Consider the following 23,085-nt stretch of genomic DNA (forward strand, 5'->3'; position numbering starts at 1 on the left):
AATATTCTTTCATTGTTGAAATACTGACTAAAATCAGGGGAAATAGCTGTATCCTCAGACAGCTTTTAATTGAATTGAAGGATAAAACACAGATGGGAAAGAACTAAACCAATATTGAAAGCAGCACGTGAACAGATTTTTTTTAAAAAATGTTATATTAGATGTTCTGTAGCTAGCTGGTTCAATAGATAAGTACTAGGTCTGGAGTCAGGAATACTCATTTTCCTGAATTTAAATCTGGCCTCAGACACTTATTAGTTGTATGATCCTAGGCAAGTGACTCAATCCTGTTTGCCTCAGTTTCCTCATCTGTAAAATGAGTTGGAGAAGGAAATGGCAAACTTCTCCATTATTTTTGTCAAGAAAACCCCAAATGGAGTCACAAAGAGTCTAACATGACTATAAAATGATAGCACAGTAACAACATCATTTAAGTGCTATGGAGTGTGCAGATTAAAAAATGGTTAGGGTTCAGTAAATTTAGGAAAGTGCTGCATATGGATGGGCAGAGAGGACTAGGAATATTTTCATAGCAGTGGTAATGGCAAGAGTAAGTCAGAGGTTCAGGAATGAATGAAGAGACTGATTTTATGCATTTCACTGATTATGAAGGTAAAGAAAAATACATTTGGAAATTGTTTTGTGCGGTTAAAAGAAAAATTTAAAAAGTTAGTGTTCACAGTGATAAATTTTTATCTATTTGGCTATTTGGCAAATTCAGCTGTACAGACTCAAAGAGGATTATCTGTTTCTATAATATATAAAAGTAAGATCACTTAATGATGCCATTATCATTTAATAACCAGTCAAGGCCATCTATAAAGAGCAGAATTCAATGCATTTCAGTTATTCATCACTTTTACTCTGATTATTGTTCAATACTACTGAGGGATGTGGTGGGGTGGTCTCTACCTTCAGGACATTTATAGTCTTATTGGGGAGATAAGAAATAAACACATGAACTAGTTGGATGAGTATTTACAGTTAGTAAAATATGAGCATGGTCAAAATGCTTAAGATAGGCTTCATGAAAGAGAGATTTGTGTTGGTTTTTAGGATGAGTAGTGTGTTTAGTGAGTAGGGTGAGCATTAAGGATAACTAGGCAAGTAAGTGTCCCAGTGGATAGAGAACTGGGTCTGGAATCCAGTGGACCAGAATTCAAATCCAATCTCAGACACCTACTAACTGTGTGGCCCTGGACAAATTTTTTAATTTCTGCCTGCCTCAGTTTCCTCAGCTGTAAAATGGGGAAATACTAACAGTATCCTGTGATGACCGCGTATTTATATTTCAGCCAGAGTCAGGAATTCAAGTTAAGGGAAAAATATTCAATCTTTATTCTCAGTAGAGGTGAAGAAGGATTGCAATAGCAATATGGGCAGCAAGAGGGGGATTGGAGGTGAAGGGTGGTCATGATAGCAATGCAGGCAGCTATGTCAAGACGCCAGCCAGCAGTCTCTCTTTCCACTTCCTTCTTCACTCCCCTGCCTCCACCCACCAAAAATGTCATTTCCTATACAACAATCAGGACTTGCACAAAGAGTGGGCGGGGGCCATTCTTTCTCCACGCATATATATTAATAGAGTATGGTCCAATTACTATTTAGCCTCACGTGCTTGGGACCTCAGTGCATCAACTCGAGCCTCAGCCCATTACAGTATCCATCCAGTATTATGATGAAAATCAGGTGAAATGGAATTTGTAATGTGCTTTTATTTGTTCAAAACTCTTGCAATGATTCAAACATAATATTGTGGAGTTATTTTACTTCGATCCTAAAGGGATTTTTAGAGGCCACTCCCAGCCCCTTTATTTTGCAGATATGGACAATGAGGCCCACAAAGATTAGTAGTTTGTTTTAGGTAGTAAGTACCAAACTGGGATTTCAAGCCAGATAGGCTGACTCCAAATATAATATTCTTGTGCAATAAATGGCAATAGGGATGACTAAGGGTAAAAATCTGGAGAAACATTTCTAAGAAATAATTTTCAGGATCTGAAGATTGATTGAATTTAGATGCATGAAAGAGATATGCAACACCTGGAAAATAGTGGCTGAATTAACAAAAACGTGAAAGTTAGGAAAGGGTAATTGATTTAGAGTGAAAATGAGTACCATCTTGGATATGCTAAAGCATAATTTCAGGTGATGATAAAATATCCAAGTGGAAATCTCATCATCATTATCTTCTTCTTCTTCTCTTCCTCCTCCTCCTTTTGTTTGGTAAGTAGAAGGAGATTTAAGTTTTCTTAGGAAGGACCTGAATCATCATCTAATCTAATCCATATTTAAAATAATTTCCCAGCACAAAACCTCTGACAATACTTCATTCAGCCTCTACTTGAATAACTTTAATGAAATGGAATTAATCCTTATACTAGGCCTCAGGGAATGGTGACAGATGTATTAAAATTCAGCAAAAAAAATAGAAGCAGTTGGAAAAATAGGACAATCTAGCACCATTGAAGCTAAAGAATATTTAAAAATAGCAGACATAATGACAAAGAAATGATAGTATAGAATTATTTGTTTGGACTTACTAAAGAAAAATAATAAGTTATTTTAAACAGTATAATGGACTAAAAATAATTTTGTTATTTCTGAAGTCACCTCAGCACCTTGCTGAGAGGAAACGGGAAAACCAGGATTAGTACCCAGAAACTAGAGCTACCAAAATATCTTATAATCTCATCAGGGTCATTGAGGAATCACCAAATTAATCAGGGGCTTCCCTGATCACTCTCCTCTCTCCCTTATATACTGAAAGTAGCTTTATTGTTGCTTTCTGGGTTTCCTTTCAAACTTACTAGTTCTAGCAAAAAAAAAAAAAAAAAGTTTATTTTGACTAACTAAATTTGCATCTACTGACTTTAAGTCATAGTTCCCCTAAATAGGTTTACATTTATATAATCATGTACTTTAAAAAAAAAAAAAAAAAAGCATTCACATTGACTCAAGCAAAAACACTTATAGTGGATATGGACACTTGAGAACACATTTTTAAAACACAACCATATATACCAGCCAAAAGGGCATATGTAGGTATATATAAATTATTGGTAGAAGAAAGTAGGTTTTATGTACTGAATACAAATATTCATAGATGTACTAGGCTCTCAAGTATATAAATGCATATTTAATTCAGAAAGCATTTCATTAAGCTCCATGACACCACTCTTGTGACATATGACACACATACAAAATGTACACAAATGTACTTTTATTTGCAATATGTGTGTGTGTGTGTGTGTGTGTGTGTGTGTGTGTGTGTGTGTGATGGACACATACTTTCCTATTATATTCCTCCTTGACCCAGAATTATTTACCTGTTGTTTTTAGATAAGTCATTTGGACAAGGAATAAAGTTTGCAAATTCAGCCATTTTAGGAAACAGAAGGAATAAGAATATTTGTAATTGAGGCTAAAACAAAAAACAAAGATAATGTTTCTTTGGACATAGGTTATGTTACCAGTGCAGAATGAAGTTCTGAAGCAATCTAATTGTACATGCTCTAGTTTTCTTGCCAAATTGTATTATTTACAAAAAGGGACTCCAAAGACAATATGGATGGCTCAGAATAGATTTCTCGTCATTTTTTCAGAAAAAATAAATAACCTAATTTATTCCAAATAGGTTATTAGTTCCAATTATGTTTTATAAATTAATTAAACTTAACCCAAATCTGGTAAATTTGTTCATAGGCTATTTCTTTTTTTTCCCTTGGTAGTGGTAACTTGCCCTAGTCAAACAGTTTACCTTGTGATTTAGAGGATACATAGTTTACAGTATACATATAAATACATATTTGAACGATCTGACAAATGATAGGAGTGTATGTATAGCCATGGAAAAATATGGTCTGGGAAAATATTATTTAGAGATTAAATAAAACCTTTGTCTTTCTGTGTTTTAATCAGTTGAACTAACTGGCTTAAATACATTCTGGTACTTATTTGTACAATCCATGGTCCTACTGTAACACTTTTGTGAATTTGTCAAATTGTGGCATCCATACATAACATTTTGTCTCCCAGCAAAAGTAAAAGGTTTGTCCAGATATGCTTTATTCAGAAATTCTTTTATTATATAAATTGCATTTATTAATATTTTATGTTCTCATTTCAATAAATGTACATATTCTAAAACCATATTTTTCCTCCTCAGGCCTTAGGCAAGCATTGTGTGGTCTTCAATTGTTTTGAAGATTTGGATTATAAGGTAAGATTAATCAAGTCCCCAGAGGAAAATAAATTATGCAGGAATTTAAATTTTTAAAAAGATTTTTGTGAACTTAATAAGGAAATAACAATCATTGGTACTCTTATTATTGTGTCTTTATGTTCATGTGAAAGAAGACTTCTGATAATGGAAGTAAATAGCAACATCAGGTGTTTACTCTATGTCAACCTAGCAAAATATAACTAAAGAAATTCTGAAAACCAAGAGAACTTGCTTTTATGGTTATCAACAAGAAAAATTAATATAACTTTGAAAAGTAACAAAAGTTCCAATTCTCAAAATGATAACAAAATTATAAGACCATAGAGGAAATTGAAGGTACTGAAAAAAGAAACAGATTGTATATATTAAGGAAATTAAGAAAAACCTAGACTTACCACAAAAATAATACAGGAAGACAAAAAGAAATCAAGAAATTGGCAAATATGATAGAAAACCTCAATTTTTGTTGGAAGCAGAAGTATACTGATAAAACTTAATGAAAAGCTCTCCCATGTTTTAGTTTAATGTGCATCATTTACTTTTTTCTCCATCACTTTCTTAAATTTAGATAATAAAGCAATAAATTAAGCTCTGATTTGTGAGGTGAAAATGCTCATCCAAAATATTAAATAATCAGCTATTTTGAGATTATTTGTGCTGGTACCAGGTCACCCTTTTATCAAAGTAACAGATCAGAATAGATTTGGGGAAATGAAGAAGAATCTGTGAAAACAAAGATTATTTGCCAGCAATGCAAGTTAAACATGACTTAGATTTTGAAAGTAATCTTGAAAACAGATTGAAATGGTCTACCTTCTGAATAATTGGAATTCCAGAGGAAAAATGGAAGGCATGCAACCTTGAATATGTATTTCCTACATAATGTAGTGGGAAAAGAATTTAAATGAATGTCAGGAAAACTAAAATCTAGTTTCAACTCACCAAGTAAATGATTGATTTTAGGCAAGTCATTTCAAATTTCCGAAACTCAATTTCTTCTTTTATACAGTAAAAGGGCTGGACCTTTATTGTTAGTGTCCTAAACTTTAATATTTTCTGACTTTTTAGGAATCAAGCTACCTACCTTTAGTACACAGCAAAATGAGTCATTGTGTTAATTATCTAGCCAAAGGAATTAAAATTTTTGTCCATTTGGTTCTGTCATGTCTCCACGACCCAATTTGGGATTTTCTTGGCAAAGATACTGGAGTGGTTTATCATTTTCTTCTCTATTTTATAGATAAAGAAACTGAAATAAACAAAATTAAATAACTTGCCCCAAATCACACAGCTTTTTGCACAAAACCAATGCAACCAAAATTATAGGAAAAGTAGAAAACTGGTGGGAAAAATTGTAACAAGAATCTCTGATAATCATTTCATTTCTCAGATATATAGAGATCTAAGTCAACTTTCTAAAAACACAAGTCATTCCCCAATTAATAAATGGTTAAAGAAGGCATAGGCAGTTTCAGACAAATCAAAGCTATATATAGTTATATGAAAAAAATGCTCTAAATCATTATTGATCAGAGAAATGCAAATTAAAACAACTCTAAGGTACCACTTCAACCTTTCAGATTTGCTAATAAAACAACAACAACAAAAAGATAATATTAGGTTTTGAAAGGGATGTGGGAAAACTGGAATACTAATGCACTGTTGGTAGAATTGTGAATTGATCCAACCATTCTGGAGAGCAAATTAAAACTATGCTCAAAGGACTATACAAGTGTGCATACCTTTTGACCCACCAATGCCACTGCTAGATCTGTATCCCAGAGACATGCCCCCCAAAAGGGGAAAGGACCTATTTATACAAAAAATATTTATAGCAGCTCTGTTTGTGGTGACAAAGAATTCAAATCAAAGGGATGCTCATCAATTGGGGAATGACTAAACAAGTTATGATAAATGGTTGTGATGGAATATTATTATGCTGTAAGAAATAAGAAGCAAAATGATTTCAGAAAAACCTGGAAAGACTTACATGAACTATTGTATAGTGAAGTGAAAAGAACCACGAGAACACTGTACACAATGACAGCAATAATTTTTGATGAAGAACTATGAATGATTTAGCACTTCTCAGCAACACAAAAATCCAATTTAATCCCAAAGGATGAATGATGAAACATACTATCTGCCTCCAAAAAGAAAAAGAGCTGATATTATTTGAATATAGACTGAAACATACTATTTATTTACTTTTTTCTTTCATTTTTTTCTCTTATTGACATCTCCTTGTACAGAATTACTAATATGGATATGTTTTACTTAGTTGCATATATATAACCTATATCTGATTGCCTACCATCTCAGGAGGGAGGACGGAATGAAAAGGAACGGAAAGAAGCATAGAATTTGGAACTCAAAACTTTAAATTAAAATGTTTTTAAAATTTGAGAGGGAAGGGAAGTGACTTGCTCAGGGTCACACAGCTAGTAAATGTCTGAGGCTGAATTTGAAGTCACTAAAAAAGAGTTTTCCACACTCCAGATCTAATGCTTTATGCACTATGATGCCATCTAGCTGCCCTCTTTTAGATGGTAATATGCTCCAAACAATTTTATTTATAGATAACCTTGTACTGATTTATTAAGTCCTGGGATTATGGCCTCCTAATTGAGATCCACAATATCCTCCAAAAAGTTTTATGATCAACCTACGTATAACTAACCAAGAAAGTGAAGAATGTTAAGAAGCTAGGTGGCTCTGTGTATAGTGCTAAGCCTGAAATCAGGAAGCCCTAAGTTTAAATATATCCTCAGACATTTCCTAGGTGTGTGAATCTGGAGAAATTATTTACCTCAGTTTCTTTACCTACATAATGGGGATAATAGTACCTGCTTCATAAGTTTGTTATGAGGATCAATTAGAAAATATTTGTAAAACACGTAGCACAGTACCCAGTGCTTAATAAATGTTTGTTCCCTCTTTATTCCCCATTATCTAGACTATGAGGTGCAAATGTGATGGGAAGTAGGTAAAGCTGGTCCACTACCAATACATTTACCTTCTGAATAATCCTAAAATTAGAGATTTAGAGTTGGAAGGAACCTCAGAGCTCAGATCTATCCATCTACTAATTTTATGGGTAAAGAAAATTAGCATCAAATGTGTTAAATGTCAAATTAACTAGTAAATAGTCAAACTAGCTAGTAAATAGTCAATGAGTGTCATAATTTGAATTCAGTCCTTCCTGATTTTGAATCCAGCATTCCATTTACACAGCCATGCTGTTTTTAATTACAATTACAGAAAAAATGAAATTGTCAAGTGACTCAGAAGGTAATAATGAAGAGATGTGAATATAAATAGTCTGCAAAATATTGCCAAGAGGGGCTTATACATATTGAAGAAGAATAAAAGATAAAGTCCAGGATATAAATGAGAGATAGTATGGCATTATGAATAGAGAGATCTGACCTCAAAACCAGAAAGACCTGGTTTAAATCTTTCCTCTGACACGTATTGGCCTTGTGACTCTGGACTTGTCGTTTCCTCTCTCTGTATCCTAGTCAATGGAGACTGTTATTTGCTCAGAAGGTGCCAAACTTCATTGGTAAAAGGAGTTTTCTTATTATGAATTCCTTCTATCAGTGAAATCACAGTCAAGCCCAATTACCCATGTATGATCAAAAAAGGTGGTGAACTAATCAAGAAGTGATTTGAGCAATTAATTAATGTCAAATGCCCATAGCCCAAATGTGATCATAGTTGCTGAATAAAGTTAAAAAACCCATGTACTTTGGGTGAGTCACTTATGTGGGATGTCTGGAAGGACATGAACAAGAAGTCCATGGAATTGGATTATAAAATGGTGTTGTAATCTGCACCACTAGAAGGAATTTCCTTATTAATGGCATCATAGGTTTGCCACAATATTAGAGTATTCAAATAGAAAAAGGGATTTAAAAAAATAATAGTTATAATTCCTTTCTCATGTTATATAAATAAAAATAACTCCAAAATTCACATTATAAATAATCAAATGAAGCTTCATAAATAAATAATAAAAATGATGAAAGATGACATAAACCCTTCAAAATTAATATTAAATATAGAAGAAAAAATCTTACATTTTGTCATAAAAAGTATAGAGGATTAAATAAATGAAACAATCCAGTACCATAGGAGAATATTGAATAGGGACAAAAAGGAATGCACCTTTCTCTCAGCAATAAATTGTATTCAATAAAGGAGCAGGGAAAGATAGACCCAAAAAAAAAAAAAAAGGAAATTAATCTAATACTAAAAAATGAGTGGGTCAAATGACAACAAGATTATATAATGATCAATTCTGATGGATGTGACTCTTTTCAATAATAAGATGATTGAAGCCAGTTCCAATGATCTTATGATGAAGAGAAACATCTGCACCCAGAGAGAGGGCTTTGGGAACTGAGTAAGGATCACAATACAGCATGTTCACTCTTTTTGTTGTTGCTTGCTTGCATTTTATTTTCTTTCTAATTTTTTTTTTACTTTTTGATCTGATTTTTCTTGTGCATAAAGATAACTGTATATATATGTATGTATATAAATATAACTATGTATATATATTGAATTTAAAATATATGTTAAAATGTTTAACATATATTGGATTACTTGCCATCTAGGGGAGGAGGTGGGGGGAAGAGGGGAAATTTTGGAACACAAGATTTTGCAAGGGTCAGTACTGAAAAATTATCCATACATATGTTTAAAAAAAAAGAAAAAAATGAGTGGGTCAAACAACAAATAACAGAAACAATCTATAATTTCATCCAAGGGAATGACAATAATGAGACAACATAACAATATTGTGATGTAGCCAAAGCAATTCATAGGAAAAAATTTATATCTCTAAATAGCTACATGAATAAAATAAAGAAAGATCAGTTGGGCATGTAACTAAAAATGATAGAAAAAGAATAAATTAAACCCCCCCAATTAAATACCAAATCAGAAATTACCAAATTCTGAAACTCAAAAAAAGAGATTAATAAAATTGAAATTAAGAAAACTATTAAACTAAAAAATGAAATTAAGAGTTAATTTTATAAAAAATAAAATAAAATAAATGAATCTTTAGTTAATTTGATTAGAAAAAGGAAAGAGAAAACCAAATCACCAAAATCAAAAATTAAAAAGGTGAACTTACCACTAATGAAAAATAAAGCAATAATTAGGAGCTATTTTGCTCAACTGTATGGCAACAAATTCAACTATGTAACTGAAATAGATGAATGTTTACAAAAATATAAATTTCCCAGATTAATAGAGGAAGAAATAACTTAAATAGTCCCATTTTATAAAACAAAATTGAATAAGCCATTGATAAACTCTCTAAGAAACAAATCTCCAGGGCTCAATGGATTTACAAGTGAATTCTACCAAACATTTAAAGAACAATTACAATATTGTAAACTATTTGGAAAAACAGGTAAAGAAGTTCTACCAAATTCTTTCTATGACACAGATATGGTACTGATAGCTAAACCAGGAAGAATCAAAACAGAGAAAGAAAAGTACAGACCAATCTCCGTAATCAATATTGATACAAAAATTTAAAATAAAATGTTAGTGAAGAGATTACAACTTATCAACAGGATAACACACTATGACCAAGTGGAATTTATACCAGGAATGCAAGTCTGGTTCAATATCAGGAAAACTGTTGTCATAATCAACTATATCAAAAATAAAAACAACAAATCATATAATTTCCTCAGTAGTGCAGGAAAAGCTTTTGACAAAATATAGCACCCATTCATATTAAAAACACTAGATAGCAGAGGGGAAAAGGGAGACTTCCCTAAAATAATAAGCAGTATCTATCTAAAACCAATAGCAAGCATTCTTTGTAATGGAGAGAAGCTGGACCATTCCCAGTAAGATCAGGGGTGAAACAAAGATGCCTATTATTTCCACTATTATTCAATATTGTACTAGAAATATTAGCTTTAGCAACAAGCAAAGAAAAACTAAAGGAATTAGAATAGACAAGGAGGAAACCAAATTATCATTCTGCAGATGATATGATGATATACTTAGAGAATCCCAGAAAATCATCCAAAAACCTTATCAGAAACAATTCACAGCTTTACCAAAGTTTCAGGATATAAAATAAACCCACACAAATCATCAACATTTCTATATATTATTGACAAAGCCCATCAGCAAGAGATGGAAAGAGAAATTCCATTTAAAATAACTGTAGATAAAATATTTGTCATCTTGACAAACTCAAGAACTATGTGAACACCATTACAAAACATTTCTTACACAAATAAAGTCAGATCTAAATAAATGAAAAAAATATATAAATTGTTCATGGCTAGGCCAAGCTAATATAATAAAAATGACGATTCTGCCTAAATTGTTCTACTTGTTCAGTGCCCTCCCAATCAAACTGCCAAAAAATATTTTATAGAACTAAAAATAATAATTCACCTGGAAGAATAAAAGGTCAAGAATATTAAGGGAATTAATAATAAAAAACATAGGATGGTGGCTTAGCAGTACCAAACCTAAAACTGTATAATAAAGCAGCAGGCATCAAAAACATTTGGTATAGGCTAAAAAATAGAGTGCTGGATCAGTGGAATTGATTTGAGCTATATAACATAATAATCAAAACCATTAGTAATCTAGTATTTGACAAATCCCCAAACTCTAGCTTCTGGAATAAGAACTCACTATTTGACAAAAATTGCTGGGAAAACTGGAAAATAATATGTCAGAAACTCAGAATAGATTTCATACCCCATACCAAAATAAGGTGAAAATGGGTATGTGAGTTGGGCATAAAGAATGATACCATAAACTCCAAATTAATAGAGCAAGGGATAATTTACCTATCAGTTCTTTGGAGAAGGGAGGAATTTATGACTAAAGAAGAACTAGAGAATATTATTAAAGACAAAATGAACAACTTTGATTACATTAAATTAAAAACAAAACTAACAGAAACAAGATTAAAAGGCAAGTACAAAGCTGCAGGGAAGTGTTTACAGCCAGTGTTTCTGATAAAGGTTTCATTTCTAAAATATATAAAGAACTGTGTCAAATTTATATGAATACAAATCATTCTCCATTTGATAAATGGTCAAAGGATATAAACGGTTTTCAGATGATGAAGTTAAAGCCATCTTTAGTCATATGAAAAATTTCTCTAAATCACTATTAAATAGTGAAATGCAAATTAAAACAACTTTGAGGTACCAACTCAACACTTCTCAGATTGGCTAAGATAACAGGAAAAGATAATGATAAATGTTGGAGAAGATGTGGGGAAACTGGGACACCAATGCATTGTTGGTGGAATTGTGAAATGATCTAGCCATTCTGGAGAACAACCTGGAACTGTTGAGTTTTGAGAAATGAAGGTTGAAAGATCCCTTGACAACAATGGGGTCCCCTAGCCAGTTGCAGGCTTTATGAAAGAATTTGCAAACCCAAATGAATACAGGTGCAAAGTTTGTGGCAGAGGGGTTTCCATTCAGAGTCTTAACAACCTTCCTCCCCACCCCAAAGATCTGGGGGACAGTTTACATCAGATCTGTGCCCAAAGGGCTATCAAACTGTGCATAACCTTTGACCAAGCAATGCCACTACTGGGTCTATATCCCACGGAAATCATAAAGAAGGGAAAAGGACCCACATGTGCAATATGTACAAAGTTATCTATAGTCAATCCATCCATCATTCAGTCAATATTCATTCAGTGCCTATTATTTGCCAGCAATGTGCTAAGCTACAATATTTGTAATATTGAAAAATGGAGAACAACTTAAGTAACCAGTGGTGGTAGAATGCTTGTCAGGCAGAATTTCCATATCTTTCAGACAGAAAAATATTCAGGAATACAGAAAAGTATATGCAGTAATACAAAGTGAAAAAAAATCGTAGTGACATACCTTTTGGGAGGAGGGAGAACAAGAGGCAATAGGGGTTAAGTGACTTGCCCAGGATCATACAGCTAGTGTCTGACACTCCATTTGGACTTAGTTCCTCCTGATTCCAGGGCCAGCACTCTATTTACTGTACTATCGAACTACTCCAATGACATAACTTTTAAAAATATGTATGTGTAATTATGCAGGATATTTCAAAAGCTTTAATGAAATTTTAAACTTCAGTATCTTAAACATAATATTAATGTAACCAGAAGGACTATTGTACTTATTAATTAATGAATAATTTTAAGTGTTTTAACAATAGAAAAGTAAATACTTTGTATTTACTACTAATTTCAACAATTTGTCTTTTATTAAGATGATGGGGAAATTCTTCTTTGGAATAGTTCAATCTGGAGCATGGTGTTGTTTTGATGAGTTCAATCGAATTGACATGGAAGTACTCTCTGTCATTGCCTCCCAGATGCAAACAATTAAGGCAGCTAAAGATAATAATTCTGAAAGGTATGTATTTTATATATGACATATATTTATGATGATGCTTAAAAGTTATTTGATTGATATTAAATAGCTATTGTTTTATATTAATGTTATTGGATTGCATGTGGGTACCTTATTAAATATAAAATGCCCTGATCATCATATCATTGTATCACTACTTAATATAATACTTAGAAAAAGAGTGACCAGATTTTCCAAATGGAAAAGAAATTTGATGAAAATGATTATATGGGGACAGATAATTAGTATCAGAGATTGAAATTTCTAGTCACTAAGTTTCTGCTCTTGACAAGAAATTTTGTTCAGATATCAAGAAGCCAGTATCCATAACCTCAGAATGTATTTGATATCAGGTGTCTGGTCCATAATTAGGATTCCTAGCACTTCAGGCAGGGAGGGATGTCTCTGCACAAAGACTTTGACATCAACTATGGTTAAATCAGTCTCTCTTCTCTCTTACCTCTCTCTGGAAGTCTCTCTTTCACCAAAATCACCAGTGACCTTTTAATTGTCCAATTTCACATCTCTATCTCATTACTCCTCCACTTCCCTGATCTCTATGAAGCCTTTAACACTACTTGATACTTTGTCCTCTCCAAATTTTCATGAACCTGCTCTCTTCCTTCCTTCCTGTTTGATAGTTCCTTCTTTACCTTTTTTTTTTTTACTGGATCTTCATCTAGATTAAGACCACTGCAGTATCTTGGGTGTTCCTCAAGTTTTTGTTATGTCTTTTTTTCCCTCTATATATATACTAATGAATCCATTTTGGGATATGTTCAGTTTTAAGTATCTATGTGACATCTAATTTAAAGTGCCAAATAGGCGTTTGGGAACCTGAGTCTTGAGTTCAAGAGAGGAGATGGACTAGCAAATAGATCTGAGCAGCGACCTGTATAGAAATAATCACCAAATCCATGGGAGTTGATGAAATCCCATCAAGGGACCAAGGAACTCACAGATGTTCAGTGATTCAGCAAAAGTGATTAGAGCTCATAATTAATAGAATGGGATTTCAAATTGCATCTCCTGATACCAAGGCTACTGTTTTTCTCACCATGCCATGAAACAATTGAAAACTGAATATTTTAGAATGTTATGTTATATGTTGGGATAGAGATTTAAATCAAATTAAATTAAATTAATTAATCAAATTAAATCAAATTAAAAAGTGCTAACCAAAAAACCTCTTTGCTGTGCATCTAACTCCTATGAAGCTATTTCTTATAGATGTTTTAAGTTTAACAATAAAGTTTAGTAAGAGATCATTGGTTTTAAAAATATAAAAATAGATCATTAATTCAGAATTTACTAATTTATAATTCATGATAATTCAGAAATAATATTTTGGATTCCTAAATAAAAAAAGCTCAAAATAGGTTCATAATTTTCTGTAAATTTTCATAATCTTATTCATGAGAAAGTAGATTCTTAAAACCCCAGATCATGAAATTAAGGAGTTTTAAGTGCAGCTAGATGGCACAGTGAATAGAGCACCACCCTTGAAGTCAGGAAGACATGGGTTCAAATTCCCACCTCAGAAACAATACTTCCTAGCTGTGTGACCCTGGCCAAGTCATTTAACACAAATTGTCCCCTTCCCCACCTTTTCCTCTACCCCACATACAAAATTAGTCTTAAAAATTAAGGTCCTTATCTCTCCCCTGCCTGACCAAACATGATTTTACTATCCCTATCTAGCAGCAAAGAAAGGGAAAGTAAATGAAAAGGAAAAGTCATAACCTGACCTAGTTCATTTTGGATTTCAGTCTGGCATGACATTAATAGAAATCTTCTATATAATAAATAGTATAGATTCAAATTTGAGACCAAACTTTAGCATTAAAAATAAATTTTTATCATCTTTATTTCATCCTTATCATCATATTGGACACATATACTCTTCATTATTCTGCATTAGTATGATATTAATATCCAAGTACAATGATGGAAATCTCTGCTCATGTAAAATATATCGTGAAAGGATTTTTAGTGTTTAGTATTTAAAAAGTAAATCTTTTCCCCATTCTGTTTCTCCCAAAATAACCCTCTGTGCCCAGAAAAAGGAATTCTATTTAATTGCAAAAGATATAATTTATTTATTTTATTAATCAATTATGCCATCAGATTTTTCTAAATTTATGCTTAAACCATTAAACTAAACTTAAACAATTAAGAAGGCATTTAATGAATGCTAGTTTATTGAATGATTGTTCAAAGTATGCCCCCTTATAGACTTACTCTTTAGGAGTTTTATGAAAATATTTGATTTTTTTTTCTTTTGATTTGTTTGGGCTTTTTGGCTATTACGTAGCAATGCCCTATTTTTCAAAAATCATTTCTTACATAGCATTAGGAGATTTATTATACCTGTATTGTTAAACTGTTACTGTTTTTTTTTAATGTAATAAATCATAGGTTTTTACTAGAAGGAAAAGATATTCCAATCAACCTCTCCTGTGCAATCTTTGTCACTTTGAATCCTGGGTAAGTAACGATGAATCTATAGGAGGCATGCTAAATCTCAGTAGGTCTTAGTCTAAATTTTACTCATCTTAATTTCTTTTTGGAACTCTGGGAGAGTTTTTCAAAACTAGCTTGCCATTTGGCTAGCCTTGCCTTCTTACCCTCCTCCCCACCCCCTACAATTCTCTCCCATTCCTATTCCCCCTGCCTTCTGACCAACAAATACAAAATCTAAAATCTTCTGAAATGGAATCCACATGATAAAAAAACATTTTAACTTTCCACAGAGAGGAAGAGGGTCAGCTCCTCTTGAACTTATGATGCTAAGCACATGGAATAATAGATATTCAGTAAATATTTGTTGATTTTGATGTAGCCATCTAACTGGGTACTTACTGTCTACATGTCAACGTAGTAGATGCTTAGATATAAAATAACTACAATAATAATATCTAATACTTACATAACCCTTTAACATTTGCAAGCTGCTTTACAAAAGTTCTCATTTGCTCTTCACAACAAGCCTTAAAGATGTGGTATTAGTATCCTGTTTTTACAGTTGAGGAAATCGAAAAAGGCAGTGGTTAAGCTAGAAAATGTCTTAAGACCTGATTTTAACACAGATCATTGTAACTCTTGGTTCAGTATTCAATCTGCTGAGCTACCCAGCTGCCTCAACTCTATTTTCGATAACAAAAATAGCATTCACAATGAGCAGTTTGGTGACTTACCTGTGACTAATTGTACAAGTTAGCAAATATTTAAGATAGGTCCAGATCTAAGTCTTTCTCCCTCTCAAAAAAGACAAAAACAATATCATTTTATTGCCAGATCCAAAAGATTAACAACAATTAGCAACTATAAGCAAAATTCTTCCCCAAATAAAGTTGAATTATGTAGCTGAATCACACTGTTAACAAGTGTGTTCTCTCTACATTTACATTTTTCCACCTAGCTTTACCAAGGGCAAGGTTTCCTATTTTATAGCTTGGGATTCTAACAAATGCTCTCTTTTCATTCATTTAAACTAAGAATTATCAAGACATGTAAAATTAACAATAATGTACAATTCAGCACCAGTTGTAGAATTTTTTTTCTTAGCTTTGAGGAAAAAATTGTTTGGAAAAAATTAAAGATTAAAAAGTGTTTTCCTCTGTTTTTAAGATACAAAGGACGTGTGGAACTCCCAGATAATTTAAAAGCTCTGTTTCGTCCAGTGGTGATGATGCTACCCCATTATCAACTGATTGCTGAAATTATGCTGTTTGCAGCAGGTTTCAAATCTGCCAAACCACTGTCAGCCAAACTCATTAACCTTTATGAACTAGCTAGCAAGCAACTTTCATACCAGGTAACGAATTGCTCAGAGCACTAGATGATATTTTAAAGATAATAATAAATGGTTCTTTTTATTAAAAAATTTATTTTCTCTCCTTTAGAAAAATGGGCCTCAGGGCCTTCATTCTTTTAAGTTTTGCAGACATTTACCTAGTTCTACATGATTTTACCATCTCTGTCTAGTAGCAAAGACACAGTTCATTCTGGAATTTAGTCTAGGATTGAGGCTTCCTGATAGCATGATATTAATGGAAGTCTTCCAGAAAGTGAGCAAAAAGTTGAATAGTTAGGAAATATCAGTGTCAGCACTCACCCTCAGACCCTTCTGATTTTCAGAAGTAGGGTCCTGTCCATTAATCCATGCTGCCAAATTCTACTATTCTACTTGTCCCTCTTAGTCTTGTAGCCTAAAAAAAAGCAGAGAGCCATGAGTAGGGGGAATTCCATCAACTGCCAAATGTCCTCATACTTATCTGGTTAGTAAAAGAGCATTCTCCAGAGGGGATCAAAACACTCTAGGAGTTTTGCCTTTTAGCCATATTTGTGTCAATAGAGCCATCTATTTCTTCTATGCTTCCAAACCCATGCTGATGAAGCAGATAAATCCATTTCAAGCTACCAAGCATTTATCAACTATATAACACTGTGTTATGCTCTGGAGATGAAAAAAAAATGAAAAATAGTCTCTGACTTCAAAGAGTTTAATCTCCTAACGAGGGTGATGGTAGAATGTCACTTCTTTTGCATTAGAGAACACCTTCTTCAATCATGAGAAATAGATTCCAGAGATCCCTTTGAATAGATAAATCTCTGTGTATTTGTTCCTTATACTTGATAGGTGTCCTTTCTTTCCAGAACTCTCTCCCTGTTCATGTTCTTCTCAGTTTTTCTCCTCATAAGAAAAAATACTTCTCATTATATCAGTTAAATACCAAGAATCTTTAACCTCTCTCTTGAACTTCTAGAAATTATGGCTCTTTTTAGGAAGGGGCTATATCCACATGAAAAGTAATAATTTTTTAAATGATAATAATGATACCTAATACTTACATGGCACTTATATGCCAGGAATTGTGCTAAGCACTTAATATTTATTATCTCATGGGATGTAGATGCTATTAATGAGAAAACTGAGGCAACAGAAAGTAAATGACTTGCCCTGGGATCAAATAGCTAGAAAGTATCTAAACTTGGATGCGAACTCATCTTTCTGATTTGAGACTCAGTACTGTGTGCCACTAGCTGAGGGTGGTTGGGTAGAGAAGAAATAGATAGCAAAGGGTGGCAAATCTAGAACTGAATCAGGGTTTTCTATATTCTCATCACAGTTATATATACATACAGACAAACAGACTTTTGACAAAAAAAATTGATGTGTATTAATTTGAAAAGTCCTTTTTTTCTTAGTAATATATCTTTTTTTGTCTAGGATCATTATGACTTTGGCATGAGAGCTATAAAGACAGTGCTAATTATGGCTGGTCAAAAGAAACAGGAGTACAGAATGTAAGTCAAATATTATTTAGAAGTTAAATTATAGATATATTACTAAGAGATGAAATGATCATCCAGAAGCCCAAGATGAACTGATTGAGACAGCATAATGAATGAGAGGATGGGAATTCTAGAGTCTTGAAGGAAAAAAAGAGAAACTGATGTGCACTTCCACTTCATGCTCCCATTAGAGCTCCTTCACAAAGAGAAAAAAAAATCTTGATTGGGAGCAGGTGTTCATAACCTAGAATCAATAAGGAAAGGGGAGTGAATAGATTTTGCTAACTGTAAAGTTAGATGGGGAAAACAATACCTTGCTTCAATACACTTGGTTTCCTTTGCAATCCTTTGTATTTTATGTTTTTGAAAACATTCTGAGAAGAGATTCAAAGGATAGATGGTCAGTTATATTTATGAGACAGACAGACAATACAAATAACTGATGTTTTTCTTTATAATAAGTCAAAAGGATAAGAGAATATAGAAATGTCCTAAAGACATGTAACAGATAATTAAATCAGTCAGTCAGTCAATATTTTTTTAGAGCTTACTATGTACCAGGTGCTGTAATAATAAGCACCTTAAACCAGGACCCCCAGGGAGGAGCAGTTTGATGTCCACACTCCACCTTTTCCAATTAGAGGACTCTAGACTTATTGACTGGAAACAGCAACAACAAAGCATACTTCCTTTTTTCCACTTATGCATGTTCATATTTGACTGTCATTGAAGTCCAAGGTGTGGAGACTCCCTTGAAACCCCTTGGTCTTCACAGTCACCACCATATCTATTTCAACTTGAGGTTGGCCCCCCCCCCTGGAAAACATGCAAGGGCCTAGGAAGGGACATGTAATTATTCCTTTCATACTAAAAATTTCCGTATTGCAGTTTTACTATTTCACACTTCAGCATAAGAAATTAAATGTAAATTTTTTGGAAGCTTTGCAGAACCTGTTTAGGATACAATCAAATAGCACGTAAAAAAATTTAGAAACTCAGAAATGCATAAATATATATGTATAATATTATATAATGTCAACATATTCTATCTTTTAATGCCATAATAAATCAGACTTCTTCTCTTGTATGAAGGAAAGACCAAAAAATTTATATAGATTTCCCAGATTGTGGGGGCACCATGCCTAATCCCCACAATATGGAAGAGATAACTATATTTGAGGTATTGATGATAATCATGAATTTTTCCTACCCCCATATTTAGTCCAAGGCATAGCGTCTATTCCCTCTCTAAACCTTTCTAGATGTTCTTTTGAGAAACTTTAACATGTCATGATAATAACAGCAAAACAAAACAATAAGTAACATTTATATGGTACTTTGAACATTTACAGAGCATTTTACAAATATTATCTCATTTTGTTCTGGAAAGTATGTGCTACTTACTTATCATGTCCATCTTATAGATGAGGAAACTAAGGGAAGTAGAAATTAAGTGATTTGCCCAGAGTAATTAAATATCTGAGGCTAGAATTGAACTCACATCTTCTTGACCCACTGAGTCATCTCGCTTCTTCTGACATACTTTTCATCAAAAATGCAGAATACATATAAGGATAGGATAGTTCTTATTTTAAAATAAGATATTTCCATAATCAGAAAGTATATGACATATTAGACAATATAAAAATGTTTGTAAAAATATTGTTGAGTTTTATTTGAAGTTTTTATGGAGGGTTTCTTTTTGCCTCTAATGCCAACTTCTTTCCTAAATCACAGTATGCTCTGAATATCAAAGAAAATCTAAATAGTTATAGGCAATGCTGCTTTCCAAAGTCAGCTCATTTAAGTCTTTGTATCAGAATCAATTGGAGAATGGCTGAATATGTTATGATATATGAAGGCAATGGATTATTATTATTCTATAAAAATGATAAACATATATAAAATTTATATAAATATATACATATATATGTATATATAAAGAAGGCATTGTTCTTCCACTTATTCCTAATTTATCTATTCTTGAGTCAGGAAATTCCCAGAAGAGTGTATGTAGTCTGCAAATAGTAGCACAGAATCTCATGTTTGGGAGTTTCCCCCACAGGAAATAGATTGCTTTTTTACTCTCAGAGCAAGTGTTCCCTCATATCTTTAATAGGTGATTTTTCTTTCATTTCGGTGAATCTGCAGTCTCATCAATGTGGTACTCCCCTTCATCTGTACAAAGTACAACCCATGCATACTTTATTCTGTATAATGTTCCATTATATCCCATATACCCTCCACAAAGAGTCTATGCAACATATGGATCTTGACTAATGGAACATCCAGGATGCATCCTGGGCTTTCACTGTGTAATTGATTTATTGGTGTCTACCATATATCTTTAAATTGTCCTCTTTGCTGCTTCTCTTGTGTAAGAGCTCATGGGTAACATGATGCCACTTAATCAAACCTGACATGCACTTTTCCCTCCTATTGCCCTCTGAATGACATCTTGCTCTAATTTTTGTAGAGATTTTGATATTTGAAGACTCTAGCTACACACACACACACACACACACACACACACACACACACACACACCAAAACCAAAAGATTGGGGATTTAGTTGTAACAAGAAATTTCTGGTATAGAAACTGCCTTGACAAATGCAGATTGCAACACAGAGTTTCAACAGTACACTGCCAATTAATGGCAAATTATTGGGCTGTCACAATCCTTGAAAAAGAGAAAAATTAAAAAATGGACCTTCTGAGCAACCTCTACAATGATCATGGCAGAGACAGGCTTAGAGTATTTAGGCCCAAAAAAAACTTAGGTTACCCATCAACACTAACTTAGCTATTGATACTCACAATGTGAAATCCTTGTCAAGTCACTTCAATGTGAAGGTCTTTTTAGCGTACACAAATTTATGAGACACTAATACATTGTTGGTGGAGTTGTGAAATCATCCAACCATTCTGAAGAGCTATTTGGAACTATGCCCAAAGGGCTATAATACTCTTTGATCCAGCAATGCAATTAGTAGGTCTGTATCCCAAGAAAAATCATAAAGGAGGGAAAAGGACCCATAATACAAAAATGTTTGTAGCTTTTTGTGGTAGCAAAGAATTGGAAAAGGAATGGATGTCCATCAATTGGGGAATGGTATATGAAGATAATAAGATTATTATTGTTCTATAAAAATGATGAACAAGCTAATTTTAGAAAGGCATGAAAAGATTTACATGAACTGATGCTGAGTGAAACAAGCAGAACCAGGAATACATTGTACACAATAACAGCAAGAATGCATGATGGTCAAGTGTGAAATGATTCTTCTCAGTGGTTCATTGATCCAAGGCAATCCCAATAGACTTTGGGTAAAAAACTAAGGAGGTTCAATGTAAATCCTTTTTTCTGTTTTGGTTTCCTCTCTTGCATTTTTTTCCCTTTTGTTCTGATTTTTCTCTCCAAACATGATTTATAAAGAAATGTGTATTTAGGGGCAGCTAGATGGCACAGTGAATAGAATACCAGCCCTCAAATCAACAGAAGCTGAGTTCAAATCCAGACTCAGACACTTAACACTTCCTAGCTGTGTGATTCTGGGGCAAGTCGCTTAACCCCAATTGCCTTAACAACAACAACAAAAAAAAAAAGTGTATTTAAAAGTTAATGTGTGTGTGTGTGTGTGTGTGTGTGTGTGTGTGTATGCGCGCGCTCCGCTTGTATGTGTATGTATAACCAAAAACAGTAAAACAATAAAAAAGAGTAAACTATTCAGGAAAAAAAAAAAAAGCATACACCAGTTTAGAATTACAGTAAATAGGAGAATATAAGAAAGATACATAGTATATTGTGTAAAGCACTAAATAATAATGTTGATATGGCATATTGTCTTAACAAGGAATATTCAATTGTTTGCTTTAAATTAATGTAGGTTTTTACATGTCTTGTCTTTTCCTATCTCATCCCATTCCCACCCCACCCTCTTACTATTATTAAAGGAACACTAAGGGAGATCTTTCTGAAAATGAAGAAGTTATGGTCATTATATGGGCAGTGAGAGAAGCTAGTTTACCCAAGTTTCTTCCTGAAGATACTCCACTTTTTGAAAGCATTCTGGGAGATATATTCCCCAAAACTGAAGTTCCAGATGTGAAGAATCCTTTCTTGGAGGTATATATAAATTTAAAGATGTATATTTTTAATCTGTGGTTTAGAAGGCAGACAGCCAACAGGAAAAAAGCATGAAAATCAGCATTTATATAGCAAATGATTTCCTTCTTCAGTGAAGAAGTGAGGCAGCTATATCTGACACAGTAGATAAAACTTTGGCCCTGGATTCAGGAGGATTTGAGTTCAAATCCAAACTCAGATACTTACCAGTTACATGATCCTGGGCAAGTCAGTTAGCCTGAGTTTCCCCAACTGTAATATAAGAACAATCCCAACACCTACCTTCTAAGGATCAAATTAAATAGTATTTGTAAAACAAACAAACAAACAAACAAAACACTTAATACAATGCCTGGTATGTTCTAGACATACAAATGTTTATTCCCTCTCCTGCCCCTTTCCTTCAATGATAATAGGACCTCCATTTCTGCACTTTAATATCTCAGAAACATGAGTGCAAGAGGAAGTAGGAATGGTGCTAAAGAAAATATAGATGGAAAAGGCAGATGGACCAGATTGTTTACACAACAAAAATCTGTAACTGGAGGATATACGATTTCAAAAATTTTGAGAAATTTATTTTCAATATGTCTGAAAAAGGGAATAAACAAGAATAATAATAGCTAGCATTTACATAGCACATTCAAGTTTGTGAAATAATGTACATATGTTATCACAACAACCATATGAGGTAAATGCTATTATTTTTCTCATTTTAATAGACATTCTGAGGTTAAGAAACTTGCACAAAGTCATATAACTAGTGAGTGTGAGGAAGGACTCAAACTCAGGTCTTCTTGAAAATAATCACAATTGCTTGTTTTTTTCTTTTTCTTATTTCCCCTTTTGATCTGGTTTTTCTTGTGCATCATGATGAATGCTTAGAAAAATCGTACATATTTAAATATATTGTTTTGTTTACTGTCTAGTGGTAAGGGGAGGAAGGGAGAAGAATTTGGAGCACAAGGTTTTGCAAGGGTGAATGCTGAAAACTATCTGAATATATTTTTAAAAATAAATTATTATTAT

General features: G+C 33.1%; 1 protein-coding gene across 1 annotated transcript in view; it reads left to right on the forward strand.

Moving 5' to 3' along the window:
* DNAH14 (dynein axonemal heavy chain 14) overlaps positions 1–23,085 on the forward strand; it is a 386,173-nt gene that overhangs the window by 165,963 nt on the left and 197,125 nt on the right. Inside the window, exons 30-35 of the mRNA XM_051996560.1 lie at positions 4,169–4,222; positions 12,488–12,633; positions 15,049–15,117; positions 16,261–16,447; positions 17,864–17,940; positions 21,885–22,056. Of these exons, the coding sequence (XP_051852520.1) occupies positions 4,169–4,222; positions 12,488–12,633; positions 15,049–15,117; positions 16,261–16,447; positions 17,864–17,940; positions 21,885–22,056 (705 nt within the window). The remainder of the gene's footprint in view (positions 1–4,168; positions 4,223–12,487; positions 12,634–15,048; positions 15,118–16,260; positions 16,448–17,863; positions 17,941–21,884; positions 22,057–23,085) is intronic.

The sequence above is a fragment of the Antechinus flavipes genome, chromosome 4, assembly GCF_016432865.1.
Source record: "Antechinus flavipes isolate AdamAnt ecotype Samford, QLD, Australia chromosome 4, AdamAnt_v2, whole genome shotgun sequence".
NCBI classification, from domain to species: domain Eukaryota; kingdom Metazoa; phylum Chordata; class Mammalia; order Dasyuromorphia; family Dasyuridae; genus Antechinus; species Antechinus flavipes.